This window comes from Zalophus californianus, chromosome 9 (assembly GCF_009762305.2).
Source record: "Zalophus californianus isolate mZalCal1 chromosome 9, mZalCal1.pri.v2, whole genome shotgun sequence".
Classification (NCBI taxonomy): Eukaryota; Metazoa; Chordata; class Mammalia; order Carnivora; family Otariidae; genus Zalophus; species Zalophus californianus.
This window is the reverse complement of record NC_045603.1, coordinates 18,508,673-18,535,667: the sequence shown is the minus strand read 5'-3', so window position 1 is coordinate 18,535,667 and position 26,995 is coordinate 18,508,673. Positions and strand designations below refer to the sequence as shown.

Here is a 26,995-nt window from a genome sequence, read left to right as displayed (position 1 = left end):
AGTAGGCTTAATGCACACAATAGTCAACTTTAAATTCAAAAGCATCAATTCCTCATTCTAATCCTCTCTTCAAGGAAAACAAAATCATGTGGGGTTAAAAGACTCTGCACCTAAAACACAAACTTGATTCCTCTCAAAATAAGCACTAAGACTCAGACTTGAATAAAAATAACTTTCTCTTGGTCTTGATTATAAAATTGATTCCTCAATTCCTCTGATTTCAGAAGCCTAAGAATAACAAATAATTACCAAATAATTATCAGATGGATTTTCCCATTATCAAAATGGGAATTTTTTAACCCACATATTTATGTGGTTATTGCTTTTTATTAAAGTGTAACTTGTAGATGAGCTTATCAACGATTAATATGCATGACAAATTGTTCATAACCAAAAACTGTACATTCTTTTTGTCAGCACCTTTTGTAATGGTTTCCTAACAGAAAGTACTAGAAATACATCTGCCAGCAGTTCTTCTCTTCCTCTGGTAGCTGGAGAATCCAAGAGACGGACCAGTTATATTTTTTGTGGCCAAATATTAGCAACTTCATCATAAATCTAAGATCATCATTTTTATTTGATTATAAATAAACATAGTGAGGTCTTAAAAACATTAACCTCCACCATAATTATCAAGCATAAGAAGAGTTAGAGTTTTAGCTAGTCATATGCTTCATCTTTTATTGTGGGTCTCATTTCAGAAGACTCATTGAATTTTTAGGAACCTGCCAGTCTAGTCAAAAGAAATCACAAATCCTTAACTAACATATGCTAACTTTTCTTTGAGGAACAAAAGAAGCATCTTTGTTTGTTCCTCACCAGCAACACCAAGCCATTTAAAAGAAGTCTTTTCAGTGACAATGTAGCAGGGAAATTCAATTGTATTTAATTAAGTTCTTCCCCAAAAAAACTGCACACAGAAGCACCAAGAGGTTATCAGAGGTCAGATGCCTGTCATGACTTTGTGACCCTCCCAAAATGCAAAATAAAAGATAGTGGTATCCCTGCTGGTAAGATGGGCTTGCACATTTGTGCCTCTCTCTTTCTGCTTTAATTTAATAGCAATCAGCACAATATGGCTGCTTTTTTCTGAACAATAGGACAGGCAGAAGTTAGATTTACAACGCTGCAAGGGGAAGGTGGGAGACAAGAGAGGCTCACTATGGGGCTTTTAAGGTTCAATAAGAACATCACTGTGTTCCCCATAAAAAAAAAAACTTGAAAATCTACTTAACATTCATTGTCAGAAATGGACAGATGTGCACTTCTGATATGTCGTGTCCTAGAATTATCTTCAATTACCAACTTTCTTATAGAGCCTATTTTTAAAAATGATATTTAGATGAATAAGGTTTCTTCCCTACCAAGAAGAAAATGATACCTGGTCATGCATTTAGGAGCTCCTTGATTTTAAAAGAGTAAAAGTATTTACATAGCAATCCTTATTTTCCAAATTTCACCATTTTCACAAGTCTGCTAACAAGCTTTCAATGAGCAAACACACTGACGTGGTCAGAAGTACTAACTGTGTTTCATGAAACCAGACAAAAGCTAATTAACCCAAATTTTATTTAGAGTCTTGCATGTGTAATTACAAATGAGGCCCAGACATGGAACTTACTTCCTGAGACGTTTCATGTTTAGGAAATTGCATTCTTCAGCGACACTGTTAGGAGAATCTTAAAATCTGGGGCCCAGAAGACATCCTCAAGACCATTTAATTCAACATCCTAACTGACATTTGAATCCCCCCGGTAACACTCCCACCTTCTGGCATCCAGTCCGTAGTTGGACAATTCCACAAAGACTTCGAAAGCACTGTTTCCTGCAGCCAGTGTGTGCAGGGAGGCAACCCTCTCATAAGCACAAAGTGAAAACTTAGAGTAAAAGGAGCCTTAATTTTGAGATCAAGAGCCCCCAAATTTTAATCCTGGTTCTGCAGCCAACTTGGGATTTCAAGTAACTCATTTAATCTCTCTGTACTTGTGTAAATAAAAGGTAAAAATATTTGTGTGCCCATCTCTGAGTCAAGATCCTTGTGTTCAAATGTGTGTGCTGTAAAATTTTTCCTGTAGAGCTGGTCGATCAGGACGGCGAATCCCCTCCAACTTGAACATCAACTCAGATCAATTGGCATTGGCTACCTGGAATGCTATCAGGACATTGAGCTTGTCTAGGTTTCTTGGGAAAGAGCACCATGACTGATTGGCATGATTCTCATGGGCACAACCAAGTCCCAGGATGGATGAGGAATATATGCCCCTATTTACCATCTTAGCTCTAGGTAATATCTAGAAAAGAGCTATGAACAGGACATTTGGGGCTGTAACTTTATCCAGCAAGAATAGCGGGGAGACTGGCACAGGTGAGAATTACTTCCAGAGAGGTTCTCACTTTAGAGATCAGAGCAACCTTTGATTGGCAAATCTGGTTAAAAGTAGAAGACTCTCAAATTTCACATCCATTCACTGTTTTGAAAGTTAAGCGCTAAGTTAAGGAGAAAGAGGGATCAGCAGTTACTGAGCACATCTCAACAACTCTACAAAGTAGGTATTATGGTCTCTCTTCAGATGAGAACACTGAGAGATTAGCTGACAGTCCCAAGGATATTCAGCTACTTATAAATAAGGGGGATTTGCACTAAGATCCGTCCTCAAAATACCTCTAAATATACCCCCAGGAGCTTTCACTGTTGTCTTAATTCCCTTCAAGATGGAAGTACAGCAAAAGACTGTGCTGTGGTTCCCAATCTCTCTCGTCTATTCTAGTGCATTGCACACCTGCAGATTCATTTACCAGTCTTATCCATGATATCAAGCTCATATGCCATTAACTTGCTATATATCTAAAAAACTACTCTTTTATGGTAATAACACTATTCTAAGAGGGACATATGTTTAACCCAATTAATCTTTCTTAATAAGCAAACATTTCAAAAGAAGGAATGATCAAGGAAGACTTACTGTCAATTTTATTACACAAAACTATATATATATATATATATATAGCAATGTATTCTTCAGAGAACCCTCTATTCTTTTCTTCCATTTGATGTGTATCATCAGGTACTATAAAATACACTTATTATCCAAAAGTAAAATCACAGAAAGTAAATTTGTGATATAGACAATTAGAGATAGAGAGAAAGACAGGGGGAGAGAGAGAGGGAGGGACATAAAACTGATCATTTGAGGGGCACTTGGGTGGCTCAGTTGGTTAAGCATCAGACTCTTGGTCATGATCTCATGGGTCATGGAGTCTAGCCTGAGTCAGGCTCCATGCTCAGTGCAGAGCTGGCTTGTGTCTTTTCCTCCACCCTCTTCCTCTTCCCTCAAATAAATGAATAAATAAAATCTTTAAAAAAAAAACCTAATCATTTGAATTCCATCCACTACTCCTACTCATATAAGTCATAAAGGAGCCCAATATTATTTCCCCTGGTAACAGGCTGAGTGACCAGCGCAATGAGCCCTCACAACTAACTAGGGTGCTCTGAGTTTGTAGAGCATAATTAAGTAGAAGACACATAAACACAGGTGCCACAACTGGACTTGTTACCAAGGCAGTGAACACCATCTGATACCCCAGCTTTATAAAGCACAGGTTCTGGAACTCTCTCTGCTCACTAACATTTTAACTAGGTCCAAATTTTTAACCTTTGAATGAACATAAGCAAAATGTCATATTTCAAAATCAAAATGAGAAATTCACTGAACACCAAGCCCTTTTTTATTAACAGGCTTTCAACTAAACACTAAGATTATTTTACCTCAACTAAGCAGTAATAACCCAATAAATATCATTGTGATACAAACACACGCTGTGGTGTTTATCAGATAAACTGGAACAAAATTTGAGAGATACCAATCTCCCATATCAAAAGAACAAACTTGGCTTTTCTTTTCACGAGAGGCTGAGTCATGTGTGAGGCAGGTAAAGCATGGGCTCTGGAGCCTGACATGTTTCCATTTGTCTCCTCCTTCCTTTGCTGGCTCTGTGACCTCCAATGACTAATAACAAAAGCAACCATTTATCAAACACCTACGCTGTGCCAGGCATCCACATGCATTAGCTCTTTGAATCACAAGTTAAAGTTGTATTTGAGAAAGAAACTTTTTTTTAACAATCTGAGGAAATGCCCCCGATCTTCACCAAACAGGAGAACCAAATACACAAGGGCAGTGGAGACTTCTGAATGTCAGACTACATGGGTCTGTAAGAGGTCATGGAATTGAGTGAAGGATCGCTTCATGATTTCAACCCCAGCAGCCCAGTAGAACTGTATATATACTTGGTTTCAGCTGAGGGAGAGCGGCATGGCCAGGAGTGAGGGTGGCGTAGGGCACCATGATGCTCATGGTGATAAAGATGGCCATTGAACATGCCTACTCTGGTCAGTTAGGCAGCCCTGTGAGATTCCCCTGAATGGGGTACATTACGGCTTCCCCCAGAGGCGGGCAGGGGGGCGGGTACCTTATGGAAATCAAAAGAAACAATAAAAAAATAAATATTTAGAGGGGAGTAATTGTTTAAACTGTAAATTCAAGCATGCCTGTCTGAAAACTCCTGAGCATCAGGGACCCCTTTCTTTTCTTACGGATTCTGGTCAAGTCCACGAAATTAATACATTCTGTAACAATGCAGTCATGTTGGCTCACGTGTCCCTTAAACCACTCAACCCTGCTACTGGGAGGAAGCCGCAGTCTGAGACACCAGAGCCATTAGGTGGCCTGTCCTTAATGGCCCGCCATTCTCCCAGCACTGCCTGGGGAATGTAGGGCCAGCCCAGAGGAGGCTCGGCCCAACGGTCTCTTGCCAGTGAAGAGGTCCTCTAGACAGTGAAGCAGGTCCTCCATCAGGAGAGTGCTTCTCTCTGGTAAGAGGTGATACTGTGGGTTCTAATCCCAGACCCCCTGGATGCAAAGCTCATGCCTCTCCTGCCACGGTCCCCTAATGCTGGCCCCTGAATCAGTTAATATAGACTCTGGCCCACAACAAGCAGAGAGTAGATGCAGCTCTTTGCTTTTTTATTTTTAAGACAGCTGCTGAATAATCTTCTGTAAAATATCATGACAGTCTGTGACTCCTACTTTACAGTAACATATGCTTTCAGAGTTTAATTTGGTTTTGAACAGGATTAAATATGCTGAAAATCAGACCACAAGATTTTCATAATGAAGGACAGAACACAATAGTCACCTTACGTGAAGAGCAATTATTTAACATGAATTCACGAATTGCTTGATGGTGTTTTCTTGTGGAGACAGGCACAGCTGTTACACTGAGAAAGTGCCAAATTTTATTCATCGCCCCCCCCCCCCCCCCCCCCCCCCCCCCCCGTTTCCAGGAAGAGAAAACCCCTCTGCTTTCTCTTGCAAGTGTCCTCGTTCTCAGATGGACCCTGATGATTTAGCAGCGATTCCTAAGGCACCTTTGTCTTCATTTCGAAGTGTTTCTTCCTGGACTTTTTGCAACTGAGTGTGTGTGCATGTGAGTGGTGTGGTATCATTTTGGCTGCTGGGTTTTTTTTTTAATAATTAAAATGTGTGTTATTCAATGAAAGCATGTGCATTTATATAAATAATACAGAAGTTGATATAAAAGCAATGTAGAAAAAGAGTTTTGGCTCCCAGAATTTTTCAGTTGATCTGAGATGCTGGGCAAGCCCTCAGGATCTGAGAGATAATTCTATGAACCAAAAGGTTTAGTGCATTTTAGGGGACGACATGCAGCCAGCCCTGGGCTGAGCTCGATATACTAAGACAATTTTCCTGGGAGGCTGGAAATCCAGTGGTAGCCAGAGAACATTTCTGCAATGAGTTTTGAGGTTGGTTATCTTCAACGGGGCTATGCAAGAATAATAAATTCATGGGGACAAGACATTTTCTTAATACTGAAGAAAGCATTAAAGTGGCCTGTTCGCCAAAAAGGAGCAAGTTTATTCGTACATGTGCTATGTTTACTGCTGTATGCAGGGAGTTGAAAGTTTGCTTCCGAGACAGCAAAGATATTTTTGCCCTGAAGTAACAACTTTACAAACATTCTATTTGCTTTGTAAAAAGAATCTATTGTTCCATGCTTTGCATGATTCCGATTTTGTTTTCTTTTATTCTGGTGACCTTGAGAATTGATCCAAAATTCTTCACCTCTGTTTTAGCCTTCCGTACCCAGAGCACTTTGTTTCAAAGCTACATCACTAATGAGTCAAATATTTGTTTTCACGGTAGTTACACAAAAGATATTACAACTAGTATGTGCAAGGACAAAAGATTGGTTTCTAAGGCTGACGTTATTTTACTAAGACAAAGGGCCTTTCCTTCCCCCACCCTCCAACTCATGCTTGGTAATTGTGTCTTCCTCTTAAGCAAAAGCTACCTGAATGTTCAGCTCAAGAACAGTTCTTCTGAATAAACAAATCACCCTCCTCAATATTTAGGAGAAAATCAACATTAAACGTAAGCCAAAAACAACAACATAAACATAACTTCTCTTTTCTATCACTGACATGTGACCAGTACCTGGGGAGCTTAAATGGGAAAGTCCCCTAACTTAACTGTGGCCCAGTCCATGTGTTGTAAGTGACCCAGATCAGAGCAAACCTAATTATCTTGAAGCACTAACCGATTTCTCTGCCTCTTATCTCTCTCTTATCCCTCTCTTCCCATCCGTCTCCCCAATCGACCAGATTGATCTTCCAAAAGACTAGTTAACCTTCACATTATTTTCTCTGGTGAGAAATCACCGAAGGTTCTCCACACTCTTTTGTTTGGCATGTAAGAACTTCTGTCTTTTCGTCCAAACCGCCTTTCCAGCCAGAGCCACCATTCTCCCCCTGCACACCACTCTGGCTCCCCCTTCCACACACCTCACTGTTTCCACTGTGCTTCACACTTTCCCAGTGCATGGCAGTATTCATAGTCTGTCCTCTGCCCTGACACTCTTCTCTCCTTAGCTCTACCCAGGCCCCCACGGTAGTGATCTCAGAGCCCATTAGTGACCTTCAAGTGCTTTGACAGGAGAGACTGTCTTGCTTATTTTTGAATCCCTTCTGTAACTAAGAATGTCTCATTCTGGGTAGATGCTTACAAAAGATTCACTGGGTGGATAAATGGATGGATGCAGAGATGGATAGGAGGAAAGATGGTTAGATTGATGGGTAGGTGGGAGGGCGATGAATGAATAGGTAAGTGGATGAATGGATGAGTCAGTGGTTAGATGAATGAGCTAATGAAGTGTATCTTATTACAGGAGATCCAAGTAAGAGAAACAACATCTAATAAAGTCACTTGACACTAATTTCTGGAAAAGAACATCAATGGAACTTAATTCTGGTCTAATCCAACTTTGTTGTCAAAGACATTTTCAAAAGATAACTTTGCTACCCTTACAGTTTAGAGCTATTTAGAACAACCGTTTATTTCTATAGTTAGCATGGAAGTGGTACTTAAATTAATCTCAACCCAGATCTATTTCTAAAGTACTACCTAACCAAATCCTCCTTTCACTGACTGGAAAAATATTTTGTTTTCTCAATACAACAATCTTCCATCTGAAAATTTCTAGAACAATTAACACAGGTCTCTGAGATTCCAAAACAATGATGGTAAAAGCCTGATATCAGCAGACATGTGCTCTTCTTAGATAGGAGTGTGCAGCCTTCACTTAAAGCCTACAGACTCTTAGACAACACACAATGCTACCAAGATCATTTGATCTCCATCAAGCAGCAGACTGCAAGCAGCTACTTGGAAATGGCACGAGGATCTGGCATGAACCAGTGTATTTACTGCAGTCAAAACTAATGATTTATAACCAACTGCCAAGCAGGGCGCAGGAACACTTTTTTTTTCAGTAACACTTTTTAAAACTATTTTAAGAAGCTCATTTTCTTTTTTTTAAGATTTTATTTATTTATTTGACAGAGAGAGAGAACACAAGCAGGGGGCATGCCAGGCAGAGGGAGAGGGAGAAGCAGGCTCCCCGCTGAGCAGGGAGCCCGATGTGGGGCTTGATCCCAGGATCCTGGGATCATGATCCGAGCCAAAGGCAGACACTTAATAGACTGAGCCACCCAGGTGCCCCAAGAAGCTCATTTTCTGTATGCCACATTTCATTAAGTTTTTTGTTGGTTTTTTGGTTTGGGGTTTTGGGGTTTTTTTGGGTAGCCATGTTTATAAGCCATAAACAGCTTATTTATATTGTCTCTACTGTTGACAAAAGCCCAGCGTTCTCTACACATGTGCTTCTGGTTTTCTGAACCCATCAGTGAAAGAGAAAATCAAAGAGATGTGTCCCACACAGCTGCACTAGAGGAGAGTCATTTACCTGGTCCTGGGAAACCACGGAAGACTTCCTACAGGAAGCACCATCCAAACCTAGCCCAGACTGGAGAAGGAGCGGGAAGGGAGCATATACAATGGTAGAAAGATGATGGCACGTGCAGAGAAGCACATATAGTTCAGAGAAATGGCAGCGGAGAGAAGAAAGGAAGTTTAGTGGCAGAAAAAACCTGGAGAGGAAGCAGGGTTTAGCATGGCAAAGGACCTTATAAATTTGTAAAGAAGTTTGGAATTTATCCTGGAGGCAATGGGAGAGCAGTAGAAGCTTTTAAGCCAAGGCATGACTTTTAAAGCAAAGATACGCTTTAGAAAGATCACCTTGGCCCCAAATGTGGAGGCTTTATGGGATGAAATAGACAAGAGGCAGAGTAAGGACATAGGAGACCATGCCATTGATGATTATAAGGATCCCAGTGACCCCAACTCTCAGAAGGACCCCTGCCCAGAGTCCTGCAGGCTGGGCTCCCAAATTCTCCAACTCTGCTCTGCACCCACACCAGTCCTCCAGACGTGTCTGTGTCCACTCCTTTAACTGAACTTGGCTTCTCTGGCCTGACCTTTGCATTTTCAGAGAACCTTAGCGAGAGTCACTGTTCTGTTTGGTGATTCACATTCCTGGCCTCCTCTGGGGATAACTGCCATAGCTCTGGCTCCTAGAGCCCAAACCTGGTATCAAATCCCTCCAGTGTCGCCTGAGCAGAGATTTTTACGCAGGGATTTTACACAAAGGGTTTTCTGGCACAAAAGTGAACCTGGGGGGAGTTTTCTGCAACAAAAATTTCCATAATTATTATTAGCTGTACAAAATTATACAAAGATGTACATTGCATCCAAAATTGCATTTTTAAAAACCAAAGGGAATGTGAGAAAGGGAAAAAGGTACACCGTCTTTCCTCTGCACCCATTTTACATGGTCGTTATCGCCATAACCAAAAACATAGGCACGGGGGGACATCCAGAGATGGATAGAAAATGAGAACGAGGGAGAAGAGTGGGAGAGACTATAGAGAGCAGGAAAGAGGCCACAAGAAGAGGAACACCGAATCCATGTACACTTGAAAATGCTTTAGAAAACAAAATGTACTGATATCGATATACCAATCCGAAATAGCAAAAGAACTAAGGAAATACAACTTAATGAAACAAATATTCTGGTACGTTCGAATGGTCTCAGTGTTGTTCCGAAAACAACTACTCCAGTATATACCACGGGACTATGATCCCCTCACAATACTGTCTGAGTGATCACAAGTGTTTCTGTAAGAGGTACAGATAAATTGCTGAAATTGTCAAGATAACAGTTTTCCAGAAGGAATGACTAGACCCAAAAAGCTTCAGTCCTTATTCTCCGGTCCTATACACCTGGTACATTCATCTTCCAAAAAAGGAAATATGAGATGGTCAGAAATGATGCCATTTGTACCTGAAATAGATTCACTGGAGCCAGAGGGATAGATGTATGTATAATGAAGTATTGAATTTGATTGGATTCGGTATTGAATTATTAAATCAGTTCTTAAAGAAAAAAAGAGGTGTTGTTCTGAGGGGCGAGAATTGAATAAATCTGGGGGAAAAAAAACCTCTGTTTTTGAATGATCCCTTGTTCTATTCAAATCTCTTTAAATTGGCGGAAATGAATTTGAGAGTCCTGTGAAGGTCATGACTGAAAAAAGAATCCCAAAATTGATTTAAAGGGGCTCATCAAGGAAAGATTTACAATACTTTCATGAAACGGCCTTCTGAAATGGAAGAGAATTGGCCAACAATTCCATTTTCCTGTGCATCCCATTAATAGAATAGCCAATTATTGTTCAGCAAAAGCAATATCCCAATTCATTCTTTTTCACAAGGTAACGACTCTTGTCTGTGAGTTGAGACTATGAAATGGTGGACCGGACACACGCCGCAGAAGAAAAGCATGGGGTAGGATTTGGGGCTTTTTACTGGCTGCAGTTCATTTCATTAGAGGTTCTGAGTCTCCCGCTGGGCTCTTATTTCTAAGCCTTTTGTGTGGGATTTTCCTTTTAAAATGATACCTCAATGCAAACGTCCACATCAGTGTAAGAAAACACTTAGCACACGCCTAAGAAACCTGTAGAATGGTCACAGAAAGCGCAGAAATATTTTAAAGTAAAAATAGAGGGAATGAAATGGAATATTTTAGGCCGGCCTAGCAGGTGGGTATTTGGTGGTTGAAAACCTGCTCGCCCACAAGCAGGACTGTAACTGTAACAATAGAAAAGGCACTTGTGTTCCAATCATCCCAACAAAACTAAATTGCAGACCTGGGAACACTAAAAAAAAAAAAGAAAGAAAGAAAGAAAGAAAGAAAGAAAAAGAAAAGAAAAGAAAAGAAAAAAAACACAACACCCTTCAAAAGAAAAATAAAACAATGCTCCCAAAATAGGCCCGATTATGTGGGTCACTGCATACTGTGTATTTCCCCTGTAGCATTTTATCGTGGTTACTGTTGCCAGGGGACACTTGATGCTCTCATTATATATGTTTGTCTTTCACATCAGAGCCAGTCTTTTCCCTTGGATGCTCCCAGAACTGTAACAGAAATAAAAATAAGGAATGGACCCCATTATTACACAAATACCTACAAAGCAGAGGGAGTGACCCCCGTGGGTCACCGTGTTGTCCCTGGAAGCATTGATGCCCTTGCCCTGGGGGCCCCCAGCCTTTTGTCACAGGGTCAAAGCCAGGACCTCGGCTGAGTATCCTCTGTGAAGAATTAACAAGTGTGACAATTTGTGGGCCCTCCCCCCTCGGCCCCTGGTCCGGCCTGCCTGAATGCTGTAAATAGAGACATCTGGCTAGGACGCTTTCCCTGCAGTAATTGAAAATGAACACGGATCAAGTTCTGGCCTGTTGTATTCATAAATCTTGAGGCTTAATTACATTAAAGGGAAATCTAGAGCCCAGCACTATGGAAACTGCAGATTCTATCAGGCGCTTGAATCATGAATCTTTAAGATAAGTGGGTTTTCTCTCCCCACCCCACCCCTCAAGTCCTTAGTAGAGTTGAATGAGAAATTTCCAAACCAAGCCTTCCAGTTTTAATGCACGGGGAAACTTCTGGGAAGATTTTTGTGCCTCTCTATTTGTACATGTGTGTCCCCTGCGTGTTCACTGGCTGACATGCGTTGCATTCCTCCGAGCAGATGAGCGTTTCAAGGCTTACAATTAGGTACATTTCTATGAGCAATGATGACGGACTTGACAGATATTTAAAATATGTTTTTCCCCCAAGTTGAGCAGAAAAAGTGTGCATCTAGTTAAAATTTAATGAGTTTCAAAAAAAAAAGAATTATGGCAAATGAACAAAGGAAGTCAAAGCTCTCGGCATCCTCTTAAAAGATAAGTTGAAAATTATTCCTGAGTGATTTGTAATTCTATTGAAATATATATATGAAATGCTTTTTTATTTGCTTAATATAAAAATCACTCAATTCTATCAACCAAATATGGATTTTTTTAAAAGTATATGACTCTGGTGGTTCGTGCAGTTCATACTTTTATTATAATTGCAATTACTGAATGACATTTGCCCACTTTGGCAAACGGACAGATGGAAAGCATTGGTACCTACTTGTTAGAAACACATCGACACCAACCACCATGCAGAAGTGAAGCCCTTCGAGGACACGCTCCACCTGTGACTCCTGCTTGCCCTGCAGACAATGCCTCTCCCAGTTTCTCATACACCATGGGCACAAAATGTGGTGTGGGGACGAGCTGATAAATGAATCTACAAACTAGATCTGTATCTCTGGGGTCAGCTGTAATAATGGAACCTGCTACTACTACCCCTTTGTCTCCGTTCCTTGAGGGTAACTGCTTAGCATCGAATGAGAAAAAAATCACTGAGTACAAAAGCATGCAAGGGACTGTGAGGGGTCTGGCATAATAGTTATCACTGATCTAGAATCTACTCTTTCAGACATTGTGCTAGGGTCTCCGTAGACAGGCTCTCAAATGCTCACAAAAATTCATCAAGTCACACATCATTATTTCCCTTTTCTTGATTGAAAAACTGTGACTCAAAGGAATTAGGAACCCAAGACCACACAGCTGGGAGAGATGAAGTTGAAAGGTAAATAGAGGCCATTTTGACTCTTAAGTCCATGCTATTTCCACCAAACGACACAAATATCTAACCTTCTATGGAGGTCTACCATTTATAAAACTCTTCCCTAAATATCATGGGCAGCATAATATTGTGGCAAAACCATGCGTGCTGGGTTCAAATTCTGCATCCTGCACTTAGCTGTTATGGCAGTCCAGACAAAATAAACTTTTTCCTCTCAAGTTCCTCATCCTTAAAAGTGGGAATGGTAATGATAGTAATAAAAGTCAAAGTTGAGGGTCATTTTGAAGGTGCAATAAGGTAATAACCTGACCCAAATAAGTGCTCAAGAAACAATAGCTGTTTTATTCTCTCCTTCACACAGCTTTCAGTCAGTGTTTTCTATTGCGATCTAACTCTCTAGAAACCTCTTACTATAAACACTAGAACCATGTGAGGAGTTCAGGAGGTATCAGAGAAGGTCCCTAAAGAACCTCCCAGCTAGTGAGGGAGAAAAATATGTAAATTCTCAGCTTTACTCTATGGTATGGGCTGAATTGTGTCCCCCCAAATTTATCTGTGGAAACGCTAATCCCCAGCACCTCTGAATGTGACTATACTTGCAGAAAGGGCCTTTAAAGAGGTCATTAAAATTAAATGAGGTCATATGGATGGGGCCTGATCCAATCTGACCACTGACCTCATAAGAAGAGGGGATAGGATGCAGGCAACATGCAGGCTAAAGGAAAACCATGTGAGAACATAAGGAGGTGGCCATCTACAAGCCAAGGAGAGAGGTCTCAGAAGAAACTCACCCTTGATCTTGGACTTATAGCCTCCAGAACTGTGAGAAAATAAGTTTCTGTTGTGTAAGTCACCTACACTGTGGCCTTCTGTTATGGCAGCCTTAAGCAAATTAATACACTAGACAAAATAGATTAAAAACACTACTAGAGGAACAAATAACCCCAAACACAGAAGGACTCCCATAGAACTATATACTGTCTTCATAATACCGCACACAATATGGTGAGTGTTTATTTACTCGTCTGTATTAACTAGGCCATAAATTTCCTAACAGTAGGGTGGAGATACGTTTGCTCTGGTGTCCCCCACAACTAGCGCAGTTCCTGGCTCCCAGTAGATATTTATTAAATAAATAAAACCATGAGCAATGCTTTATCTTTCCTTTCTTGTGTTTCACAGTAACCAAATACCTGATGAAAGAAAGTTCTTCTTTCTAGAAATATTATAGCTAATAAATGCAGAAGCAATGATAGAATTAGGCAACCACCATCTTGTAATCCTTAATGCAAAAAAGGCTCTAGCCAATGATTAGAAGTAGATGCTGAAATTATTAATGAATGGTTGATGGGGAATTTACAGAGGATCATGTTGACGCCATCTGTGTTCATTGATAAATCTTCAGATATCTAACAAGAGGAAGACCAGATATTTTGTGATTTATGATGTGATGCATCAAGGAGGACATAGCACCACCTTGGAAGTATCTTCCCTAAAAAAACTGTACCAGTGTTTAACTGAACCTTTAGATCCAACTACCTGTTTACAAAAATACAGGGGATAGAAGAACAAGTTAAAAGACACATCCATGAAGCAATCAGCAAAATCCAGGATGCAGGACATTTTGCAAAGAAATGACCCACTTTCTCTAACAAAACAGTGGTATGGGTTGGAGGGGAAATTTTTATTTTACAAATAAAAGTGAATTCAAGAGACATAACAACATACACAGAATGTGCAATTGCCTCGAGTCTTGACCCAATCCTATCAAACGGAAAAATGACCATTTGAGACTATCTGGGAAAAAGAAAAGTGGACTAACATTACATTGTGTTGATGAATTATTGATAATTTTCTCAGGAATAATAATAGCATGGTAAGTATGTACAAATATAGAGAGATATAAATTTAGGTATGAATATAGATACCCTTATTAATTAATGATACATACTGAAGAATTTGTGGATAAAATGGTATGATGTTTGAGAATTTCCATAACAAGTTTAAAACTAACTTGATTCTCATAAATGTGGTCTATAAAAGAGTACAGATCTTGTTGTTGCTGTTTATGATGATGATGTTTTTAAGGTGAAGGGTTTAGGAACCCAATTCCTTTAGTTAAGAGGTTTACTGAGATTAGTCAGAAAGTGGCAGGACCTGCTTCTTCCAACTCTTACTCCTATGCATGTGGGTATTTCACTATAGACCCCTAACTCCAAAATTAGGGATAAAGGCATAAATTTTAAATTAACATTTATTCTTATGCAGTAACTTTGCTGAGTTTTTTATACACATTACCTCATTTGGTGTTCTCATAAAACCATGGAGTGTGTGCTATTGGACCCATTTTGCAGATGAACCAGAGTTCAAAGAGGTTTTATGATTTGCCCAAAGTGGCACAGGTGTCAAACCTAAATCTGTCTGACTTCACTTCAAAAGGGAAATTCAGATCCTTGGCCCTGGGGTCAAATTAGTGTGGCAATCACTGCATACTGCAGCTTTCTTCTTGGTGAGTTGCAGCGAATATTGGCTTAGTCAAAATTCCAAAAATTTGACCATGGAATTTTTTTTTACATTTAACATCTATTAACTCCACATTTGCCCACGGAGCACACCTTGAAAAATGTTCCATTGCTCTGTACTTGCAATGGGTGAAATCTTTCTGTATTTCTGCCATTTTTGAATTTGGGAATATTAATGCCTACCATTAAGTGGGAAAGGAACAAGTCCACTTATTTAGCAAGCAAACAGTTGATTATATGTGACCAGCTTCATTTGTAATTGACAAGCAATTATCTTTACTCTGTGAAAAGCAATATTATTTCCTTCCAAGTATTTAGACCCCTGAGTATTATACTTTCCAAAAGGCCATGAGATTTTAGACACCCCTTCACCAACCCAAGCTCATTGGAAAGTTGATTTCCTAGAAGAGTGGACAGTTAAAGGGGGAGGAAAGTTACTTTGTAAGACGGTCTTGTACTTTTATGATGCTGTTAATATTAATACAAGCCCAAGGCATTGGGCCAAATTTTACAGAAATGAGAAAAACAATTTTTCTCCAGATGTAAAAGGCTTTGAACTGAAACTTGATTATTAAAAGAAAAAGGGAAAATGGAGCAATAATGTCAAACCAGGCTATTTTAAGAAATGCTTTCCACACATACCCAAAAACTTGTCACCTCTTCTTCCATCTCCATATGTCCCTATTTTTTATACATTTCTGAACTCAGACATCTCTGTGGATCTGCCACCCAAGAGCAACAGTCTCTGAGGCCGGGAGCAGCACCCGATGCAGCTCCGATCAGTCAAGAACCGTTACAGTTCACCGTGGAAGAGTCCTCAGCCACCAGGACAGGGAACTGAGCTGAGGAGCTGTGCAAAGAAAACTCCACCTTCAGGATGCACTCCGCAGCCTCCATGTTTCACGCACCATGCAATTTTCAGATGGCAATTGTAAAATTAGGAAATGTGTTCTCAAACGACAAAAAGAAAAACAGAACCTTCTCTAGAAAAAGGGAGAAATGTCATTCCACTTGAAAGAAAACGCAATTGTTCAAAACAAATTCTTCTCTCTTAAAAATCAAGAATCTGTACATTACCTTTACAACTTCCAACAAAATTTTCACAACACGCTCATTTTCCTCCACATTCACACATTACCCTAGTCTCTATTCCATCTTATAAAATCTGGTGTATGTACATTTCTCTGATTCTTACAAGATAATGTGCACACTCACTGCCATTTTTTTGCAAAAGCAAGGAGAGAAGTAACTGATGATCTCCTATCTGCTTTCTGGGTCACAGTCACACGGGTATGACAGCTCTGTGACCAACGACATCAAGCACTGAACAGCACTGATGTGCAAGTCAGCGGATTGCCCAAGACTTTCAGCAGGCTGAAGACAAGGTAGTTTTCCCTGGAAAACCCTATCCTGGATGTTCCAGTCTGGTAAATGGAGCACTAGATTATTCCATTGTGGTTCCTTCCCGCTGAAATCAAATCAGCCTTCCATTTGGCCAGTTCCTTGTATGTCCTGGTGCAACCTTTCTATGCATGTCCTGATAGCCACTGAATTATTTTTTAACAAATCACCAAATCACATTGCTTTGTGATTATAATAGTGGAGATCAATTTCTTGAATGAGCAAACAAATTCCTTCTACGTGCCAGACACTGTACTATATGCTTTCCTTTTGTTACAAATAATTTTTTTAAAAGAACAAATGAATTAAGAAATAACAGATACATTAAGGAGTAAAGAAACTTTTTCATATTATTTGAAAGGAAAATTGCCTTGGAAATTATACACACACTATTTCTGTCTCACATTTATATTTGTATAATTACATATTTAGTTAATATTTATATTAATAACATAATATAAATATATTAATTATATCATATATTTTATAATTATAGAGTTATAGATAATATATAATTCTGAATATAATAATCTCTTTCTTAAAATCACTCACTCAACAAGTATGTATGAAGTGCTATTAGGTGCCAAGCTTTGCCCTAGGTGCAGAGAATGGAGGAGTAAGCGGGACTTACTTAAAAGGAGCTTACAGTCTAATGAGGAGAGCTGCCAGGTGAAGATAGGATAGGGAAGGCTGTGAAAAGAAACAGGTCTTGAGTTTGCAAGCTAGTGAGGAGGTGTGTGGCTAGCCTCCTCTGCACATTAGATTAAACCAAAATCAAACAGCATGCGGATCATTGTGCAAATAACTAAGCAGAGGATATGAGTTACTACAGAATATTCTGTCAAATAATTGTGTTGCTCATCTTGTTTCTATGCCTAAATAACAGGTGGCAGTGATTTTATATAAGAACAGCAAGAAAGGGTAAAGAGGAAACCGATACTTACTAAGCTACCCCACAGGGCCCAGAACTCTGCTAGATGTTTCCATGTTCAGTATCTTAGTTAATATCCATGAACCTGAACCATCACTTTATAAGCCTAGTATTTCCTCTATCTTGCAAATACGGAAAACCGACACACTCCAGAGTCGGTTAACTTTCTCAAAACAATCCTGCTGGTGGGTGGTAGAGTGTGTGACTCTCAACCTCAAGGTCGTGAGTTCAAGACCCACGTTGGGCATGGAGCCCACTTAAAAAAAATCTCTCCAGAATAAAGTGGTTATAAAGAGTTATTTATATATCCTGAATATTAATGCTTTCTGGATTATGTGTATTGCAAATATCTTCTCCCCTTTTTCAACTTATTATTTCCTTTTCTTTATAGTGTCTAAATGAACAGAACTCATTTTTAATATGTTGTACTTATCAAGACTTTTATGATTAGTACTCTTTTTATATTGCTCCCAAAAATCTTCCCTAGCTAGAGGTCATGAAGATGTCCTTCTATATTGTCCTTTTCTTTAAGATTTTATTTATTTATTTGACAGAGAGAGAACAAGAGAGCACAAGCAGGGGTAGTGACAGCAGAGGGAGAGGGAGAAGCAGGCTCCCTGCTGAGCAGGGAGCCCGATGCAGGACTCAATCCCAGGACCCCAGGATCATGGCCTGAGCCGAAGATGATGCTCAAATGACTGAGCCACCCAGGTGCCCCCTTCTATATTGTCTTTTAAAAGGTTTATAGATTTGTTTTTTATATTTATGTGTCTAATTTATCTTGAATTGCTTCTTATATATAGTATGAGATAAACTCCTTTTTTTTCTAGGTATAATCTAGGTATATCTAGGGGTAATCAATTGCCTAAGCACCATTTGTTGAAAAGTTCCTAGTTTCATCACCACCCTGCAACTACAACAACAACAATGATAATAATAATTGCAATTAACAATCCCATCTGCTTGCCTTCTTGCTGGAATTCTCCCTGCCATTAGAACAGCACTTAAATATAACTGTTATTTAATATATATATATATATATATATATATATTTAATATATATATATATATATAACTGTTATTAGGAATCATAGTAGTGTTACACCAAGGAAAATGCAAGTCTTTCTTCTACTACATTATTAGCTCTCAGAGGGAAGAACTCAGTGTTTTTCATCTTTTTATCTTTCAGATAACACAGCAAAGAGGTTAGGTAGAAAAACCATGTAAAAGGAAGCCATGGAGACATCTATTTCAAAATGGTCAACTGAGTACACGTTGCAGACCTCCCACACCTACAAATGCTTCTTAGATTAAGTTCATCTGAATTACTGGTATAAAGCAATGGCTCTTATACTCTAGTTCTAGAGTGATATAATTTCCAAAGAAGAGTGAAATAAGTAGAAATGTCCATTATAACCCTTTCCCAGGTTTGAGAGGATTCCAAAACATGGTCCAAAGCAATGTTTATTGAAATATTTTTATAAGTTTTTATTTAAATTCTAGTTAAATTAACATACAGGGTAATATTAGTTCCCATTGTGTAATTTAGTGATTCAACACTTCCATACATCACCCGGTGCTCATCACAAGTGCACTCCTTAATACCCATCACCTTTTTAATGCATCTCCCTACCCATTGCCCCTCTGAGGACAATCAGTTTGTTCTGTATAGTTAAGAGTCTGTTTCTTGGTTTCCTCTTTTTTCCCCCCATGATTTTTTATTTTGTTTCTTAAATTCCCCATGAGTGAAATCATACTGTATTTGTCTTTCTCTGACTTATTTCACTTAGCATAATACTCTCTAGCTCCATCCATGTTGTTGCAAATGGCAAGATTTCATTCTTTTTTATGGCTGAATAATATTCCATTGTATTTTCTCTTTGCTGATACAGTCTTTTGTTCTTCTTCCTCAAATAAGCTCTCTTCTGCACCATCCAGGTCTCCCCCCACCATCAGGGTCTCTGCCACCATCCTGGATGGCCCTTTCCTCTCTGTTCCTCTTGACACTGTCTTGAGAGTTCTCCTCTCTCCCACATGTCCCCTAAGACTTGAGGTTCCTCTTTCCACCTTCACTGATTTTTCTATTAAGAATAAACCCACAGATCTTTTCATTCTTTTCTCTTCTTAGAGAGAGGGGAAAGAAAGATGTGAACCTGCATGTTAATTTTTATCCTGTAAAGCTTAGAGTAACTATTTATGAATTTAATTAGAGACATTTAAAATTATCTACTTGTTTTCTACTAAAAACATCTACTTGTACAACATTTCTTTTTACTTTATCCAGGATAAACTTCACTTACTAAGAATCCCAGGCTTACATGTTCTTCTTTGTCTACTCGATGTTGTTGTCACTGATGACTCTAGAACAGAGCCCCTTTGAATATGATGGCTTTTGACATTTATAGGACATTTTCTGGAAACAAAAGGGATTTTTCAAATCTTGTCAAAGGTCAGTACAAAGACCTTTCATTCCTGCCTCAGTTCACTAATGTTTGGGTTCAAAAGGCCATCATTTGAGAGCTGCCATGTTCACTGTACCAGGAGAAGCAGACTTTTAACTCCATATCCACCATTTTCATTAGGCAAACAGTAGAAACATAGCACACATGAGAAAAGAACCAACAGCAAAATTAAAGTAAGTGTTTGGAAATTGAACCAATATTTCTTCTGACGTCTGCCCAGGTACATGATACTGCATACATTTCCATACAAATCTGTTCTTGCTTAAAGACTGAGGTTGTTCAGTAGGCCTCTGAAATTGAGGTGTAGTTTTCCCCTTAAGTCTGAACTCATCCACCTTTCTTTCCTTTTAGAAATTCCTCGCAGGGGTGCCTGGGTGGCTCAATCAGTTTAGTGCCCGAGTCTTGATTTCAGCTCAGATCATGATCTCAGTGTGGTGAGATCAAGCCCCACGTCAGCCTCCATACCGGGCATGGAGCCTAAGATTCTCTCTCTCCTTCTGCCCCTCCCCCATTGCTTGGGATCTCACTCTCTCTCTCTCTCTCTCTCTCTCAAGTAAATAAATAAATAGAAATTCCTTGCAGATTTAGAGATGTTTCTTATTTGTGACTTTATGCAGTAAGTTAATAAGCTGGTAAAATCCTCCAACCCAAATACTAACCAGGCCCGATCTTGCTTGGCTTCCTAGTAAAATCCTTCATGCAGTCATTTGTGATTTCTGTTTGCTTTGTCTGATTTTTAAAGTAATGTAATCAGCTTTGAAAAATTTGCCAGGATGATGAAAAGACTTCTCAAAGGAAGATTATCTGTCTGACCACCATCCTAAAAATGCAAGTCCTAAGAAGCCTAAATGTCCAGGCATGACACAGAGGAGGATGCATGACCCTCATGTTTCCTGTTCCTTTTGAGATCTTCCCTCAGTTAACTTGTTCACCAGTATGACTGAAGAACTGTGTTCATAGAACTTCGACCTTGTTGCTTATGGTCACTGGAAACTGTTACTTGTTTACTTTCTACTTTGAAACTATGCATAAGATGCTACAGAGAGAATTCTGGGAGTTTACGATTCCAAATGAACATGCAGGTAAGACTGGATTTCTGTAACATATTCTTCCCAGAAAGTCACTTTTAGTACAGTTAGCCACAGAAGGCAATGGCAGGGTGCATACTGTGTTTCTCTGAGGAAGTTCACTTTTCTCTTTTCCATGTTTGTGCCCCAGGAGACAGTCAGTAGGCTCCTTCTTCTGTGGCTGAAAGGTGTAGAAAAGATGAAGTGACTAGTGCCCTTGTACTGGTGTATGTGGGGTGCTGTAAGCTCCATCCAGCTGACCATCTCCCGGAACACGGTGAGAAAATGGCTGCCTTGTTGCCGAGACTGGCTCTCCTGGCTGGAGTTGTTGTTTACAAGCCACGGGCCTTTGTGCAGTCTCTCCGGTTGTCACAACAATGTCTTAACTGCTATGTCAGCCAGGTCAGCTGAATGGGGATCTACATGGGTCTGTTTTTAAAATATTTTTAGTTCCCATACTTTCAAAAACATCTAGTTAAGTTGCCTAAATAGCCTGATCTTTCAAGCTTTTAAATCAGTTGCCATGGTAACAGATGTTCAAAGACAGGGGCCTACAATTTTATATTAAACTATGTTTTCCCCGACTCCCCACAAACTTCACCTTTATATGCTCTGTCTTGGCGGGGTGGGGTAAAGGCACAAGTAGAATTTTCAATCTTCGTTCCTTCCTTGTATGACACTTTCTTAAAATAAAAAACCTCCACATTGCACTAAAGAAATCGGCCATAATGTAGTGCTATTTCATATCACTCTTGGTGTTTAATAAGACCTGAATATATTGAAATAATAATTATAGCAACTGAGAAAGAGAAGGGGGGGGAAAGCAGTGGGCTCCATTGCCTGTCCTCCAACTGCACTTCAGATAAAATGAAAACTACACAACTCCATTGACTGGTCATCTTGAAACAAAGAACAAAAGCTTAATCACATATCTAGACAGGGCAATTAAAGTCAAGAGCACAGAAATCTAATTCTCCAAGCACATCCATGCATAATAACCACTTTTGGAAACATGGTCTATACTGAAAAGCTTCTGTGTCTGTATAGAATCTGTACTTTTTAATTATGAGACATTTCACATAGAGAAGACATGGGGGGCAGGGGCAAGTCCAACAACTATGGGAGGGGGCCTTTCCTTCTCCACAGACTCTGAAACCGGTAGGTTTCTAGCACCAACTTGTGAGAAAGAAAACGGGCGGTGCTTTTCCAAGAATTCACGGCAAAACTGCTCTCTGAAAAGGCATGTGGCAAAGCAGAAAGAGCATGGTGGGTACTGGCTCAGGGATCTGGGTTCAAATACCAGCTTGGTCTCTTACCAGATTGTGATGTCAGGCATGTTGTTTACAGTCTCTGAACATCGTCCCCTCTTTGGGATTAAAATATTGCCTGAAATGGATTTCCATTTAATAATCCAATGAGATCCCTGTGGAAAACATCCAGCTTAGCAAGGTCTTAGTAAATGTTCTTCCTTTTCTGTTGTCCCCATCTCCATTGGGGATTCCTGAGTCTAAAAGCAAGAAATTCTCTCTCCTAGTGACTCCCCCAATTTGGTTGTCCTTTTTCTTGAGTGGATTACAGGGGTCTCTGCCACCCTACCCAAGATAACATCTACAGCTCAAGCGCAAACACTCGTGCTCCACAATGGAGTTGCACCTGGTCAGGGAACTAGATGACACAACCACGGTCCCTCACATTTTAAGAGAATTGGCCCCTTTTTATACTTCCAAACAGATCAGAACAATTTTTGTGTTAGTTCAGATCTTCTGAGAAGCAGATGCCATGACAGATTAAACAAGCAAAAAGAGTATTAGGGGAAATACCTGTGGGGGAAAAAATGGGGAGAAACAAGCCTGACCCCTAGGGAAGGAGAAAGGAAAAGAGAGGAGGTTGGGTGGAAACTTCCTAGACAGCCACACAATCTAAGGAAAGTGCATCTAGAAGGTCTGGGAGTCCTCAAGCCAAAGTCAGCCATCAGAGGAGTCTCTTGTCTCCCAGGATGGGCCTCAGTATCCCCACCATGCTTGGCCTCCTGACAGACCAGAGAGAGGAATTCTCATGTGGCCACAGCTAATTGGGTTTCACATTTTCTCCAGATGTAAACACAGCCTTAAATTAAAAACTTAGATGTTTCAAAAAGGAGTATGTGTGCATATATATATATATATATATATATATAGCCAATGTGTGTGCACATATATATATATATATATATATATGGTCAATCTCTCAATTAAGAAGATTTTTATATGAAGCAAGCAATGCACAGAGCTGCTGGAGACACTGCCTTTGCTCTGTCTGGAGCTGTTGCCACAGCTAGAGGACACTTTTTCACCCACTTTTGAGGATCCGTATACCCCTGTCCTTCTCCATACCTCCGCTGCAAGAAGCCTTCCTCCTCAGCTACCTTGAGAGCTCCCTGTACCCTAAGCCATCCCACCTTCCTGAAAAGCTCAGAGCAAAGTGGCTTAACTCTGTGGGTACAGGATTCATAAAAGAGTATTTGTTAATGCTCACGGCTGTGACAGATAAATCCCAAAATCTCAATGGCTTTATACAATCGGAATCTATTTTTTGTATATCCAACAATCCCTACAGGTATGTAACAGGCGGCCTTCAACACAATCAAAAAGGAACCTCTGCTAGACCAACCCCCTGGGACTTTGGGGACCTTCTCTTCCAGCCAATGGACAGAAAAGAATAGAAAGTAGGAAATCCTGGGAGACTTTCGTGAGCTAAGCCTGGACATGGAATCGATTGCTTCCTCACATATTTGTTGACCAGAACAAATTTCCACTGGCCACATCTAACTGCAAGGGAGGCTGGGAATTGCGGTCCCACTGTGCACTACAGTAAGAATTGATTAGTACCTAGCTGTCTGCGAAGAAGGATCCAGTGCTGGGGCCTGGGGGGCTGGGGCCTGGGGGCTGGGGTCTCGGGCTACCTGAATTACCAACTGCACAATGGGAGCTGTAGTGTTGTTTTCAGAGGTTTCTGAGGTTGGTTTCAGAGCCTACCCACGGACTGAGCTGCTTGAGGGCTTAGCTTCGAACACTTAGTAAATGTTTTCAGGTGGAAAACTTCTATGAGAAACTGTATTTTGAATTATAAACAACCTATTTATAAGCAGACTTTAGTAAGAAAGTCCATCTGTAAATTAGGAGCTAAATATATACATGTGAGTATATACGTGAATATATACGTGCATATGTTAAATATGAATTTGGATATCAGGTAACTGACAATCAGTTCACAACCTCTAGCAAACTTAAATTCTTATCATTGGCATGAATAGACCCACTGTATGTTAGGAAGTGACACTCGTGATCATTTCGGTATTTCCTCGGTGCAATATACTGTCTGTTGAAAACACTATTAAATTGATCTTTACTCCTGTGGTCTTTGTGACAGATCAGCTAAAAATATTGTCTTCCACTAACCTCCAATGAAGCAATCTGTCTTATAAGAATACAATTTTAGGACCCCATTTACTGCATTATGGTGAAATTTCATTTTATATTCTCACACTTATGCAAATATGCCATTTTGAACATATGCTTAGAGAGGATGCAAAGACTGCTGGCAATCCAGCCACTTAGCTCAGACAACTGACAATAGTATCTTTTTTTAAAGCTACATCAGAGCTTCCCCTTACTTTGGAGATGACAAATAGCTCTTCATAATCCCCTAACAACATAATCCTGCATTGCATCGTCCATTTTAGAGGACAGACAATATCGTGGGCTTACAAATTAAAGTCTGGAAATTTTAGGTCTGCGAAGAAGTTGAACAATACATTCCTGATTAGAGAAATATGCAAAAACTGCCTTCCAGATGCACTTTGCATTTATAAAACATTTCCATAACACTTACAGACATGTGGACATAAATGATACCCTATTTGCCATGTCTGCATGTATGTTCATGAAATTAGATTAGAGATAGCAGATTTGCTAAGAAGAGGAGACTTTAATTCTTGATTCAGCTCTGCCTTTACTAGCTGTTTGACCCTAAACAAGCCACCTGACTTCTCTGGGCTTTGGTTCCCTCCTTTGTAAAACAGAGATTTGGATTAAATGACTTTACCACATCCAGGGGCGCCTGGGTGGCTCAGTCAGTTAAGTGTCTGCCTTCAGCTCAGGTCATGATCCCGGGGTCCTGGGATCGAGCCTGCTTCTTCCTTTCCTGCCCTCCGCCCCCTCTGTCAAATACATGAATGAATAAATCTTTTAAATAAATAAATAAATAACTTTGCCCCATCCAGTATTCTATATGATATCTTTAACCTTTTTGGGTCTCCATTTCCACAAATAGAAAACTGATTATAAACTATCCACCTTTTTTTTAATCTTAGGATTCTCTTGAGGATCAAAAGAAAAAGTATATGGAAATGAGCTTGGGAAATTGCAAAGTGCTATGCAAATGTAAGTTTTTAAAGAGAAATAGTCACATTCATATACTGTCCAAATCTTTTGCGTGTTTGCTTAGTCTGGACCCCAAGGTAGATACAGTGGAGTTTAAGACTCAGCTCTGCCGATCCATCTACATATCATCTAGAAAGCTGAGAGTTAGTTCCATTTTTGACAAGCTATGGGAGATGGCCTAAAGTCCAGACAAAGAAACATTGTTTAGAGCCAGAAACTGAAGCATCCTCCTAATACCACAATACGCAATAGGGCGCTGCTGTAGGCTGCCTTCTTTAGCAACTCAAACTGTAATGTCCCCTAAAAGCCACACACAAAACGTGTCTACCAGACTAAAATAAAGGAAAGCAACCTCTTCAGGTAAAGGTAAAGCATTACTGCCATTAGGAAGGGCATTATTTACCATGAGACAGGCAGCCCTATAAAATCCGGCATGGAAGACATGGAAGTCCAACAGACTCAACTTGATTTGAAGAACACCAAGGGTGTCTGCACATCCGTGACGCACTGTCGGTGTGATGGCTAAGTATTATCAAAGACATTGTGGGATCATTGATCTCATTACTCACTAAAGCCCATCAGGGCAGAATGTCCTAAAAACCAATGCATTCACACCTTTTCTTTCTCACCTCCCCCTGGTCCAGGCAGCGTCCTCAGCAAGAACACGGTAATCGTGAAGAGCTGGCCTTTGGAGCTGCCGCTGGCAGGTTTGAATCCTGGGTGTGTCACTTGCCTGCTCTGTGGAATTAGGCAAAGTGTTTAAATTCTTTGTGCCTCAGTTTCCCTTTGTATTAAGGAAACTGTCCCTCGATTTTCAACTGTAATAGAAGAATGATATATAATAAGGTCCATATAGATTATATACAGATATATCCATAAAACCCTCAGCACCATGCCTAGCATAGAGGATTATTGAGAGGGTTATCAGCCAGGATTATCAAGATTCACTGAGAGATTAAGGCTGTCCATCTTATATTCTGACCCTCTCTTCTAATTCTCCCTAACTCCCCTAAATATTTTATAACTGCTAGTTATGACTTATTAGTATATCATAGGGTCAGTTTAGTGGGATATAATCACCAATTATTTAGAGAAAAATGCAATGCAATGCAAAGGGACAGAACATAAAAGAATAAAATAGAATAGGAAATATATCACATGTAATGAGATTAATATGTGCAACTGGGGGAAGGAGGACCAGGGGTGTGTGTGTGTGTGTGTGTGTGTGTGTGTGTGTGTGTGTGTGTGTTACTGAGATAAGGATGAAAAATATGTTTTCTAATGTGGGACACTATCAAAAATGAAGCTACAACTCTCAGCCCTTTCATTGTGCCCTCTGGAATCCATAGTCCATGGTGAACAAAATTCCCTATATTCTCAGACTCTTTTCTGAATGGTCCTCTTAACGTCTTACTGTAACTCAGTGTTTTTCAAACTTGAAGTGCATCAGGGTCTCCTGGAGAACTCTGTATTAGACAGACACTAAAATAATCCCTAATAATCCCTCACTCCTAGTATTCACACACTGTGTAATACCTCCCAGTGTGAGTTGAAGTCACAACTCACTTCTTATGAATAGAACACAGAAGTCATTATTTATCACTTCTAAGACTACACCAGCCTCAAGATGACAGCAGACCAGCCAATAGCTGACCGTAGCCCCACGACAGAACTTGAACCAGAGGCACCCAGCTAATGTTCCCGGATTCCAGATCCTCAAACGTTGGAAGATAATGTCCAATGTTTTCGGCTGCTG

General features: G+C 39.9%; 1 protein-coding gene across 6 annotated transcripts in view; it reads right to left on the bottom strand.

Annotated features, from left to right (window-relative positions):
• Positions 1-26,995, bottom strand: part of C9H12orf42 (chromosome 9 C12orf42 homolog) — a 145,733-nt gene that overhangs the window by 95,055 nt on the left and 23,683 nt on the right. Inside the window, exon 3 of one of the 6 annotated variants that reach the window (XM_035729275.1) lies at positions 25,869-25,977. The exons of the other annotated variants lie outside the window; for them this stretch is intronic. Within the exon in view, the coding sequence (XP_035585168.1) occupies positions 25,869-25,977 (109 nt within the window). The remainder of the gene's footprint in view (positions 1-25,868; positions 25,978-26,995) is intronic. 6 annotated transcript variants of the gene reach the window in all.